The sequence below is a fragment of the Tauraco erythrolophus genome, chromosome 9, assembly GCF_009769465.1.
Source record: "Tauraco erythrolophus isolate bTauEry1 chromosome 9, bTauEry1.pri, whole genome shotgun sequence".
NCBI classification, from domain to species: domain Eukaryota; kingdom Metazoa; phylum Chordata; class Aves; order Musophagiformes; family Musophagidae; genus Tauraco; species Tauraco erythrolophus.
Window position 1 is genome coordinate 24,191,532 of NC_141473.1, and position 20,557 is coordinate 24,212,088.

The window sequence follows — 20,557 nt, forward strand, 5'->3', positions numbered from 1 at the left end:
ACGGGCTAAATCCAGCTAACTTCTAAATTCTGCCAGGAAATCACGCTTATGCTTAGACCAGGCAAATTTGTACAGGTGAGCGGCCTGACCTGTGCCTCGGCAGGAGCAACGCCCGTCTAGGACACACAACACGCTAGCTCTTGGACATAAGAGCTGCCACCCAGCTGGAGTTCAGCACGTTTACATCAGACCAGGCAGCTTCTCTCACAAAGAGTCTGAAATATTGGTGAGGAAAACAAAGACCAAGAACAGGAGGTAACAGCATAGGCTTGCTGAGGATTAGGCTATCAGGAAGAGAAGCAACGTTTCCCTGTTATCCCATAGTCTGTCAGGGAAATGCCATAAAGATCATTTTAACAGGTTCTGTTGTCCCTTTCTTTTTATTAACACTATTTTTTTTTATTTTTCCCTTTTAAATACAACATTTTTAAATCACATGATTTACTGGCACAAAAAAAAAAAAGCTTTGTGGATCAATTCTTATCCCAGAAGTCCCAATTCCACATTGTCCAGTGGTTTATGAGAAAAACATGACACTCAGAACTTTGCACTGTTTAAATGTTATTTTATTAAATATTTTCAGTTCAAGGTTTCATTGTAACAAAGCTATGAAGGTTCTACCAACATTCAGACCAAACAAACAAACACTAGCTAACTTTAATTATTTCTATATCATGCAAAAATTCTGCATCAAATGCCTTCCATTTCCTGTTTAAAATGTGATATTTATAATATATATTATATAGATGCTTATATTAGCCCCATAAGAGAACATTAAGAATGCTAAAGGTGTACAGCTGTGTTTGATAATGGCCATACCAAGCTAAGGTTCTCATTAACTTATAAGGAAACAAAACAAACAAAATACTCAAAAGAGAGTTTGTCTCCAAGACTGTGCAAAACAAAAAAAAAACCTAACAGTTCTGTTCTTTTTAAATTTTCTCTGAAAGATGCAGATACTTAATACAGAGGGTTTTCTTTTTAATTATTAATAATCATCAGGTAAAGAGACAAGGAAGATCAGACCTAAAGAAGGCATGCATAATGTTTTGTATTTATCTTTTTTAAATGGCATAATCATAATATCCTGTTTGCTCTCTCTTTGTGGCTTTAAAAAAAAAATCAAATAAAATATCAAGGCTTTTCACTTTTCTACTTCACTCACTGGCTTAGTGCTGTCTTAAAATTTTTTCGAAATAATAAAATCTAGTGTTTGCCCCCCATGGGTTCAATCCCCACACTCCTCCCTGGGGTGTTGGAGGGAGGAAGAAAAGGCTATTTGCTCAGACAAACCTGGGAATCATGCATGGTCTTTTCCTTCACCAGGGATTAGCTGATCTAGTCCTGATGTGGGATAGCACCCCCTAACAAGGGGAGCAGAGAGCTATCTGTTGCAAAGCAACAGCTCCACCTCATGCAACAGCTTTTATTTTCTGCGTTCTGTTAAATAAGGATTAAAACTCCAAATTGGCTTTCTTCTCTTCTTCTGTAGTCTGTAAAAAGGTTGCCTCACACTTAGTATGCTGTCAATGCACTTCCATTTCCTCAAAAGATCTGAAAAATTATTAGGGGTAGACAAAAATTCAGGTAAAAGCCCATCCCAACTTCTGCAAGTAATGCCTTCCCTCGGTCAAGACAAATCCTATCAAGTCTGCCAGAAAGGCCATTTTCTTCTTGGGGCTAGGCTATCTCCTTGGTAAGGTCAACAAAACAATTCCACATTCCCCACCCAATGAATAAAGGAAACGGACTCCTTTTGCAGCAAAGAAAAGAAAGGAAGATGAGTTGGCCCAAAGGACAAACATCAGATCACCTGCGTTAATTTCCTTTCCCCTCTGCTTCATGAGGTATGCTCTAACACCCAGAGGCAACATGGGGAGGTGGCCTGGAGTCCTTCAGCTACAGTTTTTGAGGTTCTGATCTGATAGTTTTCTGTGTTACAACACCACTTTAAAAAATAGAAAAATTACCCAAATAAACACTAGGAAACATGACACTTACAAACATCAGATAGGTTAGTGGTGGGGAGAAGCACCTGGGTGGGGCTGCTGGCTCCCACTGCTATTTTTACTCAGAGACCAAACAAATCAAACAGGAGGCCAGGTAACCCCTGTAATTCTATGGGTGCATATATTTCAGTATAAAAAACACACGCTATTTATGCCTCATATAGGAGTGTATGTGCAAGTCTTTATGAAGAGCATAACACTAAGTTTTTTGTCTGCTTCCTAAGGAACACGTGTTCTGCAGCACTGTGGATCCCAACTATACTACTAGAAAGGAAAAAAAAAAAGAAAATCCCATACATGTACCCTCTTCCTCTAAAATCTCTGCTCTTAATGCAATGCTTTTTTTGTTTTGTTTTGTTAAATTAAATAAGCTGGCTTCAAACCTCCATGTTTGGCCAGGTAGTGGCTGTTTCTATAACCAGTATCTCTGAAGAGCAAGCTTCTATTTAAGTTATATTCACTTAAACCCATTTTTTTAATCCTTACTTCCACCTTTAGTTTTAAATCAACATCCCATTTTTGGTTTTGTTTTTTTTTTTTTCTTTTTCTTTTTTTTTTTAAAAAAAGTCCTGTTTGGGATCCAGTAGCTGAGCAACCAGCTTTCCATAGCATTCTTGCTGTGCAGAAATCGAAGAAGAAACTCAGGCTGAAGTCAGTCTGCCAGGCAACAAGAAGAGAAGCACATCCTCTCTCTTGAACCCCAGTCTTCACACTGGCTCCTCTGGGGTCTCCTGGCCACCTCTCACCGATTGAAATCGCAGCACAGCCTGAGCGCGATGTTAACTTCCACCATGGCTTTGCGGAGCACAGTTCAGCCATCCGCTGCTCAAGCCACCTCCTTTTTTGCTCTCCCTCTCTCCTCCTCTCTCCTTCACTTTTGCTTTCCCCCTCACTTCATTTCTGAAAGATGTTCCAGCTGCTGCCATTTTCTTAGCCCTGGGAGGGGGGCATGTTGAATAATCTGTCATTTATTTAGCATTATTCCTGTTTATTATTTTATACAAACAACATGTCTTTTTTTTTTTTAGATTTAAAAACACCTTCGTACAGCAGAAACAGACACGATGGATCCATGGAAAACAACAGAAAGGCAGTGCCCGGAGCATCAGATGCATGCAGGGTTTCGTGCATTTGGCTGCTGCCTGTTTGTAATTTGTATTTATTTTTTTTAATGTCAAAACAGACATGACCGTTGCTGTCACTCAGGCACTCCAGAGCTGCTTGCTAAGAAGATATTGCCCTCCAGCTGAGTATCTCCACAAGTTGCTGCAGTCAGGAAGAGGTAGTGTCCACCCAGAAAGGAGAGGGGAGAACAGGATGGAAGATGGAAGGAAATAAAGCCAAACATTAGCTGTATACAATTAATAAAACACATTTTCTACAGGCTAATTATTTGGTGCAGGCAGAAATCCTTCCTAACACAACACAGATTGGGGCTTGTGAGGAGAACCCTGAGGACAAGAGGCACACACTTTCCCTTCCAGGTGGCTGAGTGTGCCAATGAAAATGAAGTACTTGCTAAAAGGAGTTACTTGCTTGATTGGAGCAGACCTGGGCCTGCTATCTAATACTGACATGTCCCAGAAGTTGAAGAAGTTTCCCAAGGAGTGATCAAAGGCTCTGGTCCTAAGGAACAGTTTCACCCTCACTTCCACCTGGCTCTTCCTTGAACTGAAAGATTATTCTTTGTGGTTTTTTTTTCTTAAGTCTTCAGTAGTTTTGTGTCTCAGTGTTCTTAATATTTAAACAAATGTATGAGCTTTTCTGCAGTTTTGCAAAGTTGTAGCCCTAGTGACTGCTTTTAGCAAAGGCTCCTCCTGGCTAATCTTCTTGTGTCAAATTACTGGATTTATTTTGACCAGTTTTAAGTTTGGGTTTTTTTCATGTTTGTTTAGCATTATCCTGCTGTGAAAGCATAGCCAAAATCTTCTTTCTACCATTTCTTAGTTTGCAAATCTTTATCGCAAACTCTTACTAGTCTTCTCCCTTCTTGGTTCCTACCCTCTCCTTACATGGAGGGCCTCTGATTTAACCTCAAACTTCTTTTACGGCTGCAGTTTCCTTTTAAGATGACTTACCCAAAACTGGTAAATTCTGCCTTCCAAGTGAGAACAAACCACTGATTTCTATTTAAGCATTCTTATTTATCTTTCTCCTTCTTCATCCCTACCATTCACTGCACATGGGCCAACACTGCTCCAAAATCATTCAATGTGTTGAGATGGGGGCTGCCCACACTGACCTCACTCATAATTGCACATGGTTACACCTCCTTCAGAAGCCAGAAATGCACACGAATATTTCAAATTCAATTTAGTTTTTAAAAATATTGTTTTAACCAACACTTTGTGGTTTGGAAATGGCTTCTGCTCTGCAGTCTTCAGAAACCCTCCAGCACATACCTCTTGGAGGAGATGCAACATTTTAGCTGTCAAGTCAAGGAAACATAGCTCTTCTGTAGCAGCTAAGACTCCCCATTCCTAAACTTCCTTAGAACTCCTAGGCACAGCCTGAGCCATACTAATCTTTAATTTAATAATTTGTTCTGCATCTTTTTTTTTGACTAAATCCAGGACAGAAATCTCCCTCAACACCTCTGTAATGAAAACTGATGCAAATAAGTGGTTTTTTTTTTTTTCATTTCCCTGGAAGGGCTTTATCCTTCTCACTGCCTTACTCCCTGGAAATTCAGCTGATTGTCCAGCTCTCTGGAAAGCTTCCCTGCTTCTGGTGCCCCCAACTGGCTTTTGCTTTACAAATTCCATCTATGAACTCTGAAGTTTGCTTGTGATAGTTCACATTACTTTCCATTGCCTTCAGGAGGGTTGAATGCCTCACAACACGTAAGAATAAAAACGGCACTTGGCTTAGTCTCAACTAGTACACAAGACTAAGACTCAGGCAGTAACTATACTTCAGTGGTTCATACTCAAATGACCACATTAAAAAAAGCTTGTCTCCAAGGTGTAATGTTTTTTGTGTTTGCTCTTAAATAGAAAATCTTTAGTAAAAAGGTTCTAAGATTAGTAAACTTGGATCTTTAAATGAATGTGACATATACTTCAGCATAAAACAAAAGAAGGCAGAAAGACTTTGTACATCTAACTAGAAGAAACCAGTAAGGCAATAAACAAGAATGCCTAAATGCTGCAGAACTAAATGGATCTGGTGTCTTTCAGGAGCAAGCAACAAAAGTTTCATGTCAAATTTTACAATCAAATTTCCTCCAATGCTGAATTTTGGCAAGCTAAATGAGGGATATTTTAAACACTCCAATACTATTACTTGTTTAGATATTTTTTTCTCTGAGCTTTCTCAACATTTTATACTAAATAGCTTCTGCTACTCAGAAAATCAGTAGTAAAATTTGTATGAATGAATCTTTACCATTATGGCATAGAAATTGTTCTGTATAGATTTTACAATATCCTCTCTAGAGTACGACATTCTCATCAAAAAACTCTTCTGAAATCACCAGCATGTAAAGGTAGAACGCGGAGAGCTAGAAAAAAGCAAACCTGTGCACAGCATGAAATACTCTTCCTCTCTGCTCTGGATTAGCACTCTGAGCACAGAGCCGAGTACCTGAGAGGAAGCACTGCTGCTACAAGGGTAGCTGTGCTCAGGAACAACCGTCTGGCACATGACTCCAGTTTGTCAGGAGTGGCAGATAATCCTACTGACTCGAGGACCAACTGATCAGCAAAAGTTTTTAGCCCACAGACAACTGAAAATGGTTCTCACAGCCAGCTAAACAGCCTTGAACACTGAATTCCCACATGCAGAAGCCTTAGCTGTGTGTAAGATATACTCCTTCTCTGATAGTCCATACCCGTAATTTGATCCTCACTGGAGAGGTGCTGCAGGAGCTCCAGAGCAGTGGTAGTGGACGTTGAGCCACTTGCCGTCTCGGCGGTGCCAGACACGGGTCTCTTCAGACTGCGTGGTGCGGGGCCGGCCTTGGCCATCAATGTACTGTGTCAGGCGGATGTAGGCAATGCAGGCAGCATCTTCACCAATGACATGGACGTGGGGGTTCAGGATGGTGGTGTGTATTGGCTTGCTGTTCTTCGACAGTACTGGCAGAACATGCAAAACCATCAGCTTCATTTTACTGTTAAGAAAGAACAGCCCCCCGCATCCTCCGACCTCTTTTGTATTCTACTCACCTTACACTGGATTCTGGGACACAATAAAAATTGTTCCTGCAATTTTCCAGGCAAAATCCAAGCAATTCTTTCCCCTATTATCTGTTCTTCTCCTTAAGAACTGTGCATTTATCATTGCCTAGAATCCCCTGGCCCCTTTGCTCTCACTTCTTCTGCAAAACATACTTGCCACTTTTTCAACATCGGTGCTGCTGCTTCTTCAGTTATAGGAAAAGAGTCTTTAATTACAGAATATTGTTGCAAAGGAGTCAATAATCAGGAGATCCTTAAGCTAGGCCTGTGTTAAATATGAACAAGCCTCAGACACATGTAAAAATCACTTCAGAATAGGCTTTTGAGAGAGACAAAGTCTCTGCATGCTTAGAGCACTAAGAATTGCCTATACTAAGGACCTTGACCTAACCCTCAAAATAAAACAAATTGAACAGCTCAGGATTTAAATTTCAATTATCTCATCCTGTGGAGACATCCAGGAAGGGAAGCAAATTCACTAGTATACATGATAGCATTTCTCCCAACTCTTTTTCCTGCCCCAGGCTGACAAGGTGACCCTTGTATCCACGTAACAGGTTCACTATGTGTTAGAGATCTGAAACCATCCAGGGAAAAAGAGAACGCGTGACTGATTTGTGCATGATTATGTCTGACCATTCAGTATGTCTGTCTCAAACATACATCTATTGTTGTTTCCATCAAAATATCCTCATTTTTTCCATTTCCATATCATTAGGAAATCCAGTGCCTCAAACTTTTAAAGCTCCTGCAGTCCATGCTTACAAAATATCTGCACCACGCAAATTGTATGCCTACAGTGAAGGGATCTGGGGGTTAGAATTGAAATTGTTGCTGAAAAAGGCTTTTGAGAGAAAGCATGCTGCCTCTTATGAATATATCATAACCCACGTACAATCAAGTTCTTGCTGGTTCTGATAGCCAGTAAAAAAAGGGCAATTTTCCCCCAAAACATGGCATAAAGGAAAATTAGAGAGAAAACTGTTGGTGTTACCAAATCTACCCACTCACAGTTCTCAAAGTAAAACTTATGGAAATCCATTCCTTCAACCAGGTTCCCCAGTGCTTCAGGTTCAAATGAAGTCAAGCCAGGATCACAGATTTTTCTGCAAAGAAAAGCACCACAGGCTTACAGTCTGCATTTGAGCCCAAGGGCTATTTACACAATGAAGCGCTGGTACGGCATTTCCCTCACACCGTGTCCACCTACTTCCCTACTCCAAGGAGTAAGTTCCTGAAGGATTTAGTCCTACTGCAACAACAGGGAGTTGGTGCTAGTTGGCATTTCACACAAACCAAGCTTCTAGGTTCCTGGCTTTTCTTTTATTCTTTATCTGCCCATCCCACTGCCGTCCCCACTACTTTTCTTACAAATCAGGACATTTTCCTTTTGTCGCTCCAGTTACTGTTTGATACCTGACTCCTACTTGATGTTCACTTAGAGAGCTCTACCATATCCCTACTCCTAACTGATGGAGGCTAAAAAGCGTAAGACTTTTTATCATCCCTGACTGCATGACAACTCCTCATACCCAGGAGCCAGAACATCACTTCCACACAAACTGATAAACAACCTGTCAGAAGGCGTCTGTACTTACGTATAAGCCTCAAAGTCTCCATTGTTGATGGCTTCTATCAGCTGCTCTGTTATCTTAATGATCTCTTGCTTACGCACTGTGAACAAGAAGAAAGAGCAATTTAACTGTGCATAAGACTACAATGGGAATACAGGGGCTAGTGGGTGCTTCCTACAAGCAATTTGTGGAGCACCCTTAGTCTAGATCTCATAGGATGCTGCTCCCTGCATCCTGAAGATATGCAGTAATGACAGCCATCTACATGAGAGTAGGGGGGCAGTGGTATGGAAGGGGAATGGTGATCCCATAATGCAGGGAGAAAAGAAATAAAGATGCCATATTCAATTTTTTTCTTCTAGAAAGGTCTAAGGCACCAGAGATGTCTCCTGAATGACAGCCTGAGACGCTTCTGGGGAGTCTGACCAATGAATGTCAGTGAACCTGCCAATGTGAAGCACTTGTTTGGCAGCTTAAGATGTGGAAAATCTTCTTCAAAGTAATCATATACAAATGGCCACCACATAGATCAAGCCAATTGGAAAAAATCTCCCAACAAATTGCCTATCACCATCATCAATTCCTCAGCTATTATCAATGCTGCAAACAAGCAACTGGGACATGTAGGGATGACTTCTGCAAGCTAGAAAGACAATTGCAGCAGGATGGATGGGTTTGATGAAGAGGTCCCAGCTATATAACTGCCTGCCATTCCTCAGGCAGTTGGCTTCTGCCAATCCCTATGGCACAATTCTTCAAGACGAATGAAGACAAGGGCTAGCTGTCTACTGTTATTTGGCCCATCGCTGGCCAGCACCTCTGCACTCTCTTATGTTCATTTCCCACAGCCGACTGCCCAGGCTTCACCCCCTCTGAGACGTTCCATCACCCATGCTGATCTCAAGTCCTTAACACTCACAAAGTTTGTGTTGGCTCTGTTAAATAACACAATTCTAGTTCTATGTCTGTATTTGCACTATATATATACCTGAGCCTGCATGCACACCCTCACATCTCTTCATCCTTCCCCACGCTTTCCCTGTAGGTAGATATCCTGTACATTATACAAGCATTTAGGAGGTGCTCTAGCATTACCTTCAATATTATCAAATATTTTACAGTTCCTACCACTAGAAGTTGAATTTATCTGCCTTTCGGCATCTAAAACGTGGGTGTCTGAAACAGAACCAGTCACCTGACTGTTCCTCTTTTAGGGCCTGAAAGAAACAAGCACTTCTGGAAGTCCCACCTAAGGTATCTCAGGTGCCTATCATCAGGGTGATGGTGTTTAAATCTAACCTACCATCTTTGGATGTCCAAGTCAGGGAAGCTGAATTCCACTCTAAATGCCAGAAGATGCTAGTCTGAATTGCCCTTCCCTGTAAACTTTCATCCACATGTGCATCTCATGCCACCATCGATAAGTGCAGCTGAAGAACAACTAGATGATAATCTCACTGCCTATGAAAGATGTCTACATCCACTCTGGAAATCAGTTAAGAAAATTATACTACCCAGCCAGTCAGTGAAACATCTCAGATAGGTGACAACTGGCTCATAATAGTAGGGGAGCTGGTTTTGCCACTCAGGCTGCATGAGTTTCCACACATTGAAAAACACACACAGGGAATGGATCAAAACTACACAGTGGGCTGTGTCTATTGTGAAAAATGTCTTTACAAACAAGCTGCCTGGAATTGCTTCTTCGTGAAGTGGGGCTACTTGTTGGACCTCCCTCCCACGCAGAGCACACACAAACACACGCAACGTGTGGAAGACAGAGTCCATGGGAAAGACTCCCTTTGGGATGAGTAAGGAAATCTGCAGACCACAGCCACCATGTGCTGACTCATCTCAAGGAGATTTGCACCCCCTTCCCAAGCATCACTATGCAGCAGCATCAACCCTACCCTTCAACACAAGCCCATTCCATCAAACTGTGCCCGTCTTCTTGCTTTTACTACATGTCCCAAGCTACAACCAGCACACAGGAGGTGACCCATTTTTTCCAAAGGACAGAGAGCCTTGGGATGTCACGGAGGAAGGCATTCGCGCCTGCCACTCCTGACAAATCCACGGGACCTCCTAACTTAGGCTGCAGAGAGGCACGAAAGGGAGGCAAGCATGCACCAGCACGGACACAGAAGCGTGACTCACGGCTACTCTACTGCCTTTTTCGAGTAACCTCAGAGGCGGCCCCGCCAGAGCAGCCTGCCAGCGCTGCCGCCGCAGCACCAACGAGAGCCTGGCGATGAGCACACCGCGGGCGCGGCAGGGCCCACGGCTGCGCGTTCAGCGGAGCTCCGTCCGAACACCGGGGCGGCGCTCCGCACCGGGCTCCCCTCCCGCCGGGAGGCAGCCGGGCCGGCCGCGGCCCCGCCCCACGGCCCGGCCCGCGGCCCCGCGGCGCCCCCCGACGGCCGCCGCCGCTCCCTGCAGCCGGCGCCGCCCCCAGCGGGAGCGGCCTCGGGGCGCGGCGGGCGGGAGCGGTGCCGGGACCCGCCGTGCCTGCGCCGGCGGCCCTGCCTGCCGCCGGAACCACCTCGCCGCAGCGGTTAGCGCGCAGGGGCGCTCCGTCCCTTCTGGGACGGACGGACGCGGTGTAAGGGGCGCAGAGGTGGAGAGCAGAGGTGGGGGGAGCTTTACATCTACGGTCACTAGTATTAGTTGCACTACTACTACTGCTACCCAGCTGCTAACTTACACGGTGCACGGTTAAGTACAAAGGGAACTACTGGAGTTAGCAAAGGCTCCGACTGAGCACGCTCTAACTCCAATGTCTGCCCTGGGCTGTCCCAGGCAAGAAGCTTCTCTTCACAAGACTGTGTAGCTGCAAAACAAACGTAAGCATTAAAACAATAAACAAACAAAAACCAGAAAGCAAAATAAAAACCAACAAAGAAGTACAAACACACACAGCCCCAACCCTGGTCGGCACACAGAAACATCCACACCTCAGCAACCTCTACCGGCTCTCCTGCCTCTGTCACACATCGGCTGGGCTGGCCACTGCTCAGAGGGGACCACCCTGGCACCGGTGCAGAAGACCCCTCAGAGCACAGCAGGAATCACACTAATGCTGCTGGAGGTAGCTGGAGGGTGACCTAAAACACTGGTCAGAGTAGTGACAGAGCAGCACGAGGGCAAGTACAAGGTGTGAGTGAAAGGGAAAAACGAGGGCATCCAAATCACTGCAAATCTCAACTCAGAAGGGAACGAGGTGGGAGAATGCTGTCCCACTGGGCAGAGAAGTGATTTGGCACTCCTCAGTGTACCAAGCAGGGCCTTGCTATGAGCAAGAGGAAGGAGTTAACAAGAAAGCAGTGATGGACAGCAAAAAGGACTTCAGAAGAGATCATTTCCCTTCCACTCTGGCTGGGCAAAACACCTTTCCCATTGCACCTCATGAACCAGCAGTTTGACATCCTTAGAGCTACTTCAAAAACAAGTAACAGAGAGGCTCTGACTGCTGTATCGTACGAGACACTGGTGTTGTGTGCAGGAAATGAGGGAAGGAAGACAGGAGGAGACAGAAGAGGGCATGCCCATCCCTTCCTTCCCGGACTGACCTGAACAGAATCAAATACTCCAGACATTCCCAACTCACAATAAGGATCTTTTTATTATAGCTTTAAATAGTCAGGCAGCTAGCATGGTGTGTCTGTGCAAGGGAAAGGCTGGGAATCCCACCTAGATTTTCTGTAACCTACTAGCTTTTTTCATACCCACTTTGAGAGTTTTTCAAGCACAGGCTCCTCTACAGAGGCAGCCAGTTCAGGAAAGATCAGGCAGATGGTAACAGAACTGACAGACTAACCACAGTACCAGCTAACTGAGCTAGCAAGACAGGCAAGGTAAAGCTCACAACAGAGAAACGCTCCTCGGAGCCAACATTATCCAAGGATTTTCACTCAGAGCACATGGCAATGGATTCGGAAATGTTGAGGGGTCTTCAGCAGTCACAGCTCCCCTTCCAAGGCATCCTTGAAGCAGTCTGTAAAAACCATTTTCATGCCTTTTGTACTTCCTGAGCACCATCCCTGTCTGGGGTGCTCAGAAGTTTTTGACAAGTGAGACTGAACTCAGCCTCGCGCATCCCCTCCGTAAGCAGACCTGCACCACTGACCCCCTGTGCCACTAAGAAAACTAAGAGATGCAGTGACGTGCCTGAGGCAGGAAACCCCAAAAGGCAGTGTCTCTGCAGAGAACTCCACATCTCACCCAAATGAAAGAAACGGAATGAAATTATCTAAGATGAGGTCCTGTGTTTTTTGTTTTGTTTTGTTTTCAAAAAGGGAAGGACAGGTTTGGATGTTTTCAGTGTGCAAAGGGGGGTATTTTGCAGGAAGGGAGATGATTTCTTTTTAGAGATGATTTGGTTTTATTCTGGAGTACTGGAAATGAAAAATTAACATTCTGGAAGGAAGTTGAGGAAAGGAAAAATCTTGGGGAAGGAGAAATTGGGAAAGGTGGAAGGAGGGGTGGGAAAAAGATGCCATGAAGCACTGCACCCCTGGACTTACTGGCTGAGAAACAGAGAGAAAGCTGGGACTGCATGGACTCAGTCTGTGTTTTGCTCTCACTGTGCCTCCGTCCTTCAAGCACTGAGCTGCCGTCCCCGGTGGAGAGAGGGGGAGCTAGCATGGCAGGGAATTAAAACACAAACACAAACAACACACGCAAGTTCAGTAAATAAAAAAAGAGAAAGGAAATAGGAGAACATTAAAGAAACCACAATGCTGGGCACAAAACATGCAGGAGTATCCTCCAGGGCAAAGCCAAGTCGACAGCTCTACAACATGGATGTGCTGTGCAATTTAGAATGACACAGGGACAGTGGGGTCCTGCCTTTAGCCTCAACACAGTAGAAACAACCTATGGCTGAGGCAACTGTCACTGATGGATCAAGCCAATGTCTCCTGCACAACAGCAGAACAGATCTGTGTCACCTGTTATCTATTGAAAAGAAGTTGGCAGAGGAATCGCACAAGCACTTCCCTTTTCCCAGAGCCATGGCTATGCAGAACACCGAGAACTCCAACACCCCCAAACTTTTTAGTCTATTTAGTTTCGCTTGAGTGCTTGTTCAGTGTAAAATATGGAGGGGGAGGAGCTGAAAAGGAATACTGGTGAACACAACTACACTTACAACCCAAGCATTAAAATTACCAGAGCTGGCCATAGCACAAGTCATTACTGTGCAAGCTCCTTCCCTCCCAACCACCATTCAAATTCTCCCTTCTATTAAAATCGTAACAAAATTTTCTAACCTCTGCTAAAAAAACACAACACCTCAGTTTTGATCTGTACCCCTATATAATTATTCACAGATTTAGCCCTGGCCAGCTGCCCTCCTTTCCTTCCCCACCACCTTCTGTTCCAGTCCTAGCCTTCCTCTCCTCACAGCATTCGTATTCCTGACTTACAGGACTCGTTGGCTCAAGTCTGGGACCTCTCCCGAACAAAAGCTGCCAAAGGTGACAAGTATCTGGATGGATATGCAGAGGAGGTTAGATAAATCGATTTCATTACCACACTACCAAAACCATCCAGTTCCCTTCCCTCAAAGCTAGGTTCTTAAACCACAGATTATTCTGGCAAAAAGGTGGGAGCTAGAGTACTGTCCTGTAGTGAGGTCAGGTCTTATCTGAAACAATCCGTATTGCAGAGCTCATTCTCTCACTGACATGCGTTTCTGCTCCCTGGGACTCCTCAGAAGAGCAGCCAGCAGCTTGTGATAAGCCACAGGAAAAGCATCAGGAACTAGCCCAGCTGACAGAAGTGACATTGCTGCTACACCACAGGGATAGCATTGATTTTTCCCTCGATATGTAACTCAGATTGACTACAGGGAGAATGAGAATACCTCTGCCTCAAAATGCAAACTATCAACACATTTGCCTCAGAATGTAAACTGCATTCACCCATCCCGAACCTGCTCATTCAGGAAAATGTCTGCTCATCCTTCTTTAGGGAGGTCAGGAAAAGGACAACTGCTCAAACACACAAGCAGATATGGGACTCGGAGCTCCTTCATATGCAGAGTTTTACAAGCACAGAGTATTTATGATATGGTGCTGAAAGGTGTGAAATCTCTTCTCAGCCTCTCCCTCTACAGATACGTCAGTCAAGGACAAGAAAAATAATTTCTTTCTATTCAGAGACAACAGGCTTAGAATGATCTTCATCTTAGAAACAAAAACAGACCCAAAGAGGAAAAAAAAAAATAAGAGATTCCCAGAAAGGGGTGAGAAGTGAGACTGAGCAGTAACGGAGAGGTTTCGACTCCCTGTAGCCTATAGGGAAGCACAAAACCACAACCAGACTCCAAACCTCAAGGGACTGGTAGGGATTTTCCAAGCCAAGAAATGGACTGAAGATGAACAGATTATGGGATTTGCAAGAAAAGAATTCCAACTCTGAGACAAAAAACAAATCAGCTCAGGGCAAACAGTGCTTATGTACCACAGAGGTCAAGTCAGCTGGCTCCCCAACGCATGGTCCCACTGTGACAGGAATGACAGCGTTATGGCGAATTTATGAACCGAGTCAGACACAGAAATCTGGGAAGCTAGTTCAAGGCACTAATCGAATCTCCAGGATACCCTGCCTGCACTTAACTGTATTAGAAATTACAGGCAAAACACCTACCTTTCAGATCCTCATCTTCGGTCGTGGTGTTACAGCTCTCTGTGGAACCCTGCACAGCAGAACAGAGCATTACCAGGCATCAGCAGTTGGGAGCATGAGAAAATAGTTTGATTTGTTTGTGAAGGAAGATGGCGAAAAGCGCAAAAACATTGGCAGGGATGGTAGGGAGAGGATGATATAAGGAAGATTTGGATGGAAGCAGGCCAAACATTAAGCAAAATTTAACAGCGTCTCTGCTCAGCTTTTGTGTGTTTAAGCCATCCAAGCCATCCACCCAGAACTTTTACAAGGACAGAAGTTACCAAACTCTGTCAAATGAGATCAAATGGGAGTTGCTTCTGTTTGGAAGAAGAATAGCCAGAAGAAGCTAACCAAGTCTCCGTTTCCAGAAGAAAGAGAAAATGTGCGTAAGTGCCTGTACCTTCTCTTCCACCCCACATACGAAAGAAAGAGGTGATTATACACCACAGTAGGAAAGAGACAATAATATTTGAACAGTTGTCCCTACTCAGCCTCTTCCAGAGATCCACAGCCATACAACACAACCCTCCCAGTCTACTGTCAGCAGTATTCAGGAGCATGCTACAAATCAGTCGGAAAGGTAGAAACCGAAGTAAGACACAGGAAGACAAGAACAGCAAGAGAGAAGTAGAGGTTTCTCTGGCAATGCTCTCTCATCCCTTACCTTTATGCCATCTGTAGCATTATGGACAACAGTTGTTTGAGGCTCCTAGGAAAGGATGGAAGAATCATTAAACACCAGTTCCAAAGCATTCTCTCATTTCTTTTCACTCCCCAGCAAGTGGAGAAAAGGTGACTGACGTAAAAAAAAATAATCAAACCACAAACTCCAAACAGCACACGTGTGCTTGCGTGCGCGCGCACACACTTCCTACACAGAAGGTTTCCTGAAGAGAGAGGCTGCGCTAAAAGCTACAGTCACAAGGAGACAAAGCCCCCAGCTTCCCTGCAGTTGCCCCTAATTCCCAATTTACCTCCAGTGAGCCAGGCTGGCACAAACACCAGACGGCAACCAAGCAGCCAGCCTGCACCCTCTGCAGCTGCTCGTGAAGTTACGATGCCTCAGAAGCGTCCTCACTGGAAAATGCTTCAGAAGAGGAAAAGGGGGAGGAAAGGATAATACGGGGCTGGGGCCTTTGTCTCCCAGTTTTTTGGAAAGTTTGACGGGTATTTTACCCTAAAAAAAGGGACATTCATAATTTCCATAATAAAAATGGAATAAGCCAGACCACTTCAGTGCCCCCCAGAGAGGAGCTGCTAAGGGAACTGGGCTGTGAAAAAAGGCACATTTTTCTAAAAGTCTCTAAAATGAGATCCAATTTCAATAACAACAACAATAATGAATAATTTAGAAAGGATCCCTCAGTATCAAAACCATAATGAACAAAGCCAGTGAAGGCAAAGCAGAAAATTATGAAGTGTCCAAAGAACCCTTTGCCCTATAACAAGCAACAAAAACATCAAATCACACCCTCCCACCTCCCAGGAAATGCCAAATCCAGCTCTCCAGAGACACACAACAAAGAGCAGCTACCAGGCCTACGGGTGCTAACTAGCTCCTGCACTCATCCCTTCATTACCAGACAAGACTTCAGGATCCTGCACCATCTCCTCCCACTGCTGTCACTCTTGTGGGGTTGCTCAGCAAGGGCACCAGGGACTGTGACGGTGCAGTGATGTACACTCACCCATCCGCCTCTGTCACCCACTGCACTACTGCCTGATCTTCCAAGCATACCGAGGCAGACCACACTGAGCTGTGCCGTTAAACGTACCAGGCACAGGGCACCCTATGAAGCCCGCTGCAGACAGCCCAAACAGAAAATGCTATCCCAGCCAGTCTGCGAGCTGCCACACAACTGAGCGGGCCACCAAAGGATTCCTCTAAATCCCTTTGCCTGTCCCTTCTTCTGTGGTGTCCTGAAGTCCATCCTCCTTTTCCTGGGTGATGGAGAGCAGATGGAGCTCGCCACTCTCTTCTTCCAAACCAGCCTCCCCAAAGCCAGCAGGAACAGTTGAACGGGACACACAGAACTATACAGGGATGGCACAAGGGGAAGTCCAGGCAAGCTGCGATCCCCACATCCAACCACAGCTCTGCTCAGCACCCCCACCCCAAAGCCTGTGAGGCTGTGATCAGGCCCCACAGCAGCACAGGGACACAGACAGAACAAAGCCAAAACACAAGCTGAAACAGAGCAGCACAAGCAGCACTCGGGATGAGGGGGAAGGAGAGAAAGGGAGAGGACAGAATCAAAATTAAACCAAACAGGAAAAAAAATAGCGGTTGGGGAAGATACCATGGACGTCTGCACTGGGGGTGTTTCTTTTGCAGTGCTTACTATACTGGTTTTGTTGTTGCTCTGTGGCTGAGACAGAAAAACACGGTTTTAGTTCCCCTGCCAGGCAGCAGAGGCGGCAAGAAAATGACAGCATTGCTTCAACCCCAACCATCTCCTCAGACCCTCCCCTCCCCACAGGCTCGATCACCAAGAAGAGGGAGGAAGGAGGAGTGCTGCCCCAGTCGCCGGACATCATCCTTCCCTCAGAGGCAACAGATGTTGTAAGGGATGTACCAAAACCTAAATGTGCATGGACGGCTAGAGCTGTAAGGAAGGAAAACAGAGGGGGAAAAGGCAGCAGCCCAAAGGGATGAGGAGAACCCTGCAATGAGCACCAATAACAGTATTTGGTGAAGAATGAGATAGGGAGCAGTCCAAGAGAAAGAGACTACAGAAGTGAGAGAGACACACACAATAGTCATGGTGCAGTCTCAAAACAGAGGACAAATAGAAGTAATGCCTGAGGAGTCTGAAGGTGTGCAGGAACAGTCCTAGGTATGTGATGATGATGAGGGTCCCAAGGAATCTACAGATGCAAGAAAAAGTGTGGTCAGCCCTAAAAAAGGTAGAGACAAGGTGAGGTATGGTGTGTCGTTTCCCTGCTGTGACCTGAACAAAGAGACTTTAGGACCAAAATATGGAAAGGGATGCGGGTGGGACACAAGGAAAAGGCCATGTAGTTCTCCAAGTAGCAAGTCCTCTGGATGGTGCCCGGCATTTTTCATCTTCCCCCTCTTCAGTGTCTCTTGTAGCTGTGGTAGAAGAATAAAATCTCCATTTCCTGCATTCACACAGCACAACAGTGAGGCAGCCACCAGCTTGCTGCAAAGAAACGTCCCATTGAGTCACATACATCAGTCATGTTAGGAATGAGCGAAGTCTGTATTTGTAGGAAGACAAACCTGTGTCCACTAGTGTATAGTTCCTAGCCCACAAATCCAGTCAGTTGTTGGAGAATTAGGCCCATAGTTACACTGCCGTGTAACCCCCACACCAGGTATACAGCTCTCTTGCTGCCAGATGTGAGCAAAAGTGTCAAAACCAGCACTGCAGGACCCTCCTCAAACTCCTTGGTTTATAGATCAGGAGTACTGGACGGGAGCTCACAGCAGTGTGACCTCATTGCAGCTGCTCTCCATCCCACTGTTCTTGGGGAGCGCAAACTCATACTCCAAAACATCAGGGCCTCATCACCCAGTAACCATCACAAAGAATGCAGAAGTCAAATACTGAGCTGGAAAACATCTGCCAAAGGTTTAATTATGTCAGCCAGAGACAGATCCTATGAGTATGAGACTTCACACACATCTACTAATACTTCAGTTTTTATTCACAAGCCTTGGCTTAGCTATCTCTTTTGCAGAGGGAAAGAAGAGAAACAGAAGAGGAAGATGAGGCAGGTAGAGAGGGGAGGAAGCAGAAGAGAGGCAGGAATGAATTCTTTAAAAGTCCATGGAAGAAAAGAGAGCATATGACCCACTCATCCCCAAAGCTATGAAAGGAGAAACACTTCACAAATTACTGTTTACTGCCTCTTTCTATACATCCCTGCATTGTCCTAAGACTTTGGCCTTCCAGGAGCTTTGCTTCCTGCATGTATTTCCAGCCTGATGGCAGAAGAGACGACAGGTTGCTGTGAAAGGGGAGCAGATCAACCTGAAAAATGAATCCTCCCAAGCTATTTTGTGGCATAAACACAACCAAATTTCTGGCAATGCCTGGGTCCACCCGTCCACACAGCACTGAGGTTCCTGCACTTCTTTAGAAACAGTGATCCTAATACAGAGATCTATCATCCAAACCTCTTCCGGTGAGAAGAGAACAGCCCATTTTTCTTAGTCCACTGGCATAAGAAGATAAAGTTAGCATGAAAGAAGCTATACAAAAATAATTCCGATTTTTTGGAAGGCCAAATGGAAAAAAAACCCCACACACCATCCAGGAAGCCACTGTTCTGAAAAAAAAGTCGACAGCAGCTTGTTACGCATGCAACATCACCTTACAAAGCGCAAACCCACGCACACCCAAAGCACACTGCCTACCCTCCAGGCTGCACTGAATAGCCAGGTGATCCATCACACTCTTTCCCAGCCAGTGGGCTGAAGAAGACCGAGTATCATGTTTGCTAGTCCAGAATCACATAGCATTTTACTCCAGGACAGAGTCCCAAAGAAATAAGAGGCAGAAGACTTGGCCTAAGTAGTTTTCATGCTCTTTCTCAGATCGAGGTATCTGACATACTGAGCTTCCCGCACACACTCGTGTCTTGTGGCCACTTAACCACCTGCCTTTCCCTGGAAGACTAGCCTGCCCTTCCCAGAGCCCCAGGTACCACAGCCAACTCTTACCCCTCCTCCTTCCCTGTGATGCCAGCCAACATCACAGTCACACTGGGCAGGCTACGATCCTTGGTAATTCACAGCGGTACAGCTCAAGTTAAAAGAGGCCAATTCACCTAAAAAGGTGCCAGGCCCTTCTTAAGATCTATGTAACATGATTAGTTTTGGCACAGCAGTTGGCAGCACTTCCTGAGCTAGACAAGAGACAGACAGACAGGCACAAACAACACAGAGGGTGCAAGAGAAAGAAAACAGACCAGTGATCATATCGCTAGGGACGCACATTTCTAGCCAACTAGAAGAAAATAAGTACCAAAACATGGGCTGTCCCTGGTTATGTAGCCACCTTCACTGCTTCCATGTTTTATGAGGCTGACACTTTATGAGTTTACACATTCCAGCTGCTTTAAAACAAAATGCAGAGGGAATTTAAGTATTTAAGTATTGCTTACAGTGGGCAGAAAAGTAGGGCAAGAAAGGCACAACGAACTCCTGCCCTGGAGTTTTGTAAAGGCAGGGCTGGTGTAAAGTCAGTCCCTCACATCAGATTTTCCAAGCAGTACTTTGAGATTACTTTTTCTTTTTTCTGCTTACATAGTTTTAAGTTGTCATTGAAGGAGGAAGACGAGAAATATCTTCCAGACAGTAATGTAAAAACAAAACATTCTGCTTTCTCAGCATTCTCATAACACTCCTGTTCCTACCTGCAATAGGGCAGAAATATTTTTGGTTGTTGTTCTTCTGTGTAAAGGTAACGCAATAACCAATTTTTGTACTTTGACACTGAGATATGAACAGTAACTAGAGACAAAGGCATCATCTAATGGGTTGTGTTATGACTCCTTACAATATGGCACTGGCCAATTTTCTCTTTGCTCCCTTGAGAGTGGATTCGACTACTTTTCTGACAAATTCTACATATGTCAAACATCTGGATGGATGAATAAAGGAAATGAATAGACAGGGAGGCAGTTACTGGGTATTTGGTCATGCTGGGAAACATAAACGAGATCAGGACAAAAGGAAGTTTTGGATCATAAAGGCTCTGACAAACCTTTTCAGTAAGTATGCTAAAAAAAGAAGTGACCGGCAGCTCTGAGCTGCCCGGCAGTGCTGTGCCCACACATTTCATCTGAACAGTGGAGCCCCATCGGTCTCTGCCACATTTGGAGCGACTCCCAGTTTGTTCTACACTGCAGGGCTCCCACCAAGGATGACGGCACCAACACCAGGCAAAGCACCTGCTCCTCTTTTTGGCACCTCTGCAACAGAACGACAAAGCCCCATGTCCAGGCAAGGCACGCACCTGCTCTGCTGAGCCCAGGAGAACCACTGCCTTTTTTCGTTTCACACTCAGAGCAGGCAAGGTCAAACTGCATTGCCAGCAGTTGATTTTCTGCACAAAATGGGAACTGTACAACTGGCCGTGGGCCAGACAAT

General features: G+C 45.1%; 1 protein-coding gene across 3 annotated transcripts in view; it reads right to left on the minus strand.

The window, feature by feature from the left end:
- Positions 1–554: 554 nt before the first annotated feature.
- Positions 555–20,557, minus strand: part of CAMK2G (calcium/calmodulin dependent protein kinase II gamma) — a 123,920-nt gene continuing 103,917 nt past the window's right edge. The window contains exons 15-23 of one of the 3 annotated variants that reach the window (XM_086616829.1): positions 16,737–16,805; positions 15,101–15,145; positions 14,416–14,464; positions 12,288–12,401; positions 10,469–10,594; positions 7,789–7,864; positions 7,202–7,296; positions 5,842–6,088; positions 555–3,275 (exon numbers count right to left, since the gene is read on the minus strand). In XM_086616829.1, the coding sequence (XP_086472955.1) occupies positions 5,856–6,088; positions 7,202–7,296; positions 7,789–7,864; positions 10,469–10,594; positions 12,288–12,401; positions 14,416–14,464; positions 15,101–15,145; positions 16,737–16,805 (807 nt within the window). In that variant the 3' untranslated portion in view covers positions 555–3,275; positions 5,842–5,855. The remainder of the gene's footprint in view (positions 3,276–5,841; positions 6,089–7,201; positions 7,297–7,788; positions 7,865–10,468; positions 10,595–12,287; positions 12,402–14,415; positions 14,465–15,100; positions 15,146–16,736; positions 16,806–20,557) is intronic. The other 2 variants (XM_086616830.1, XM_086616831.1) reach the window with 2 other exon arrangements.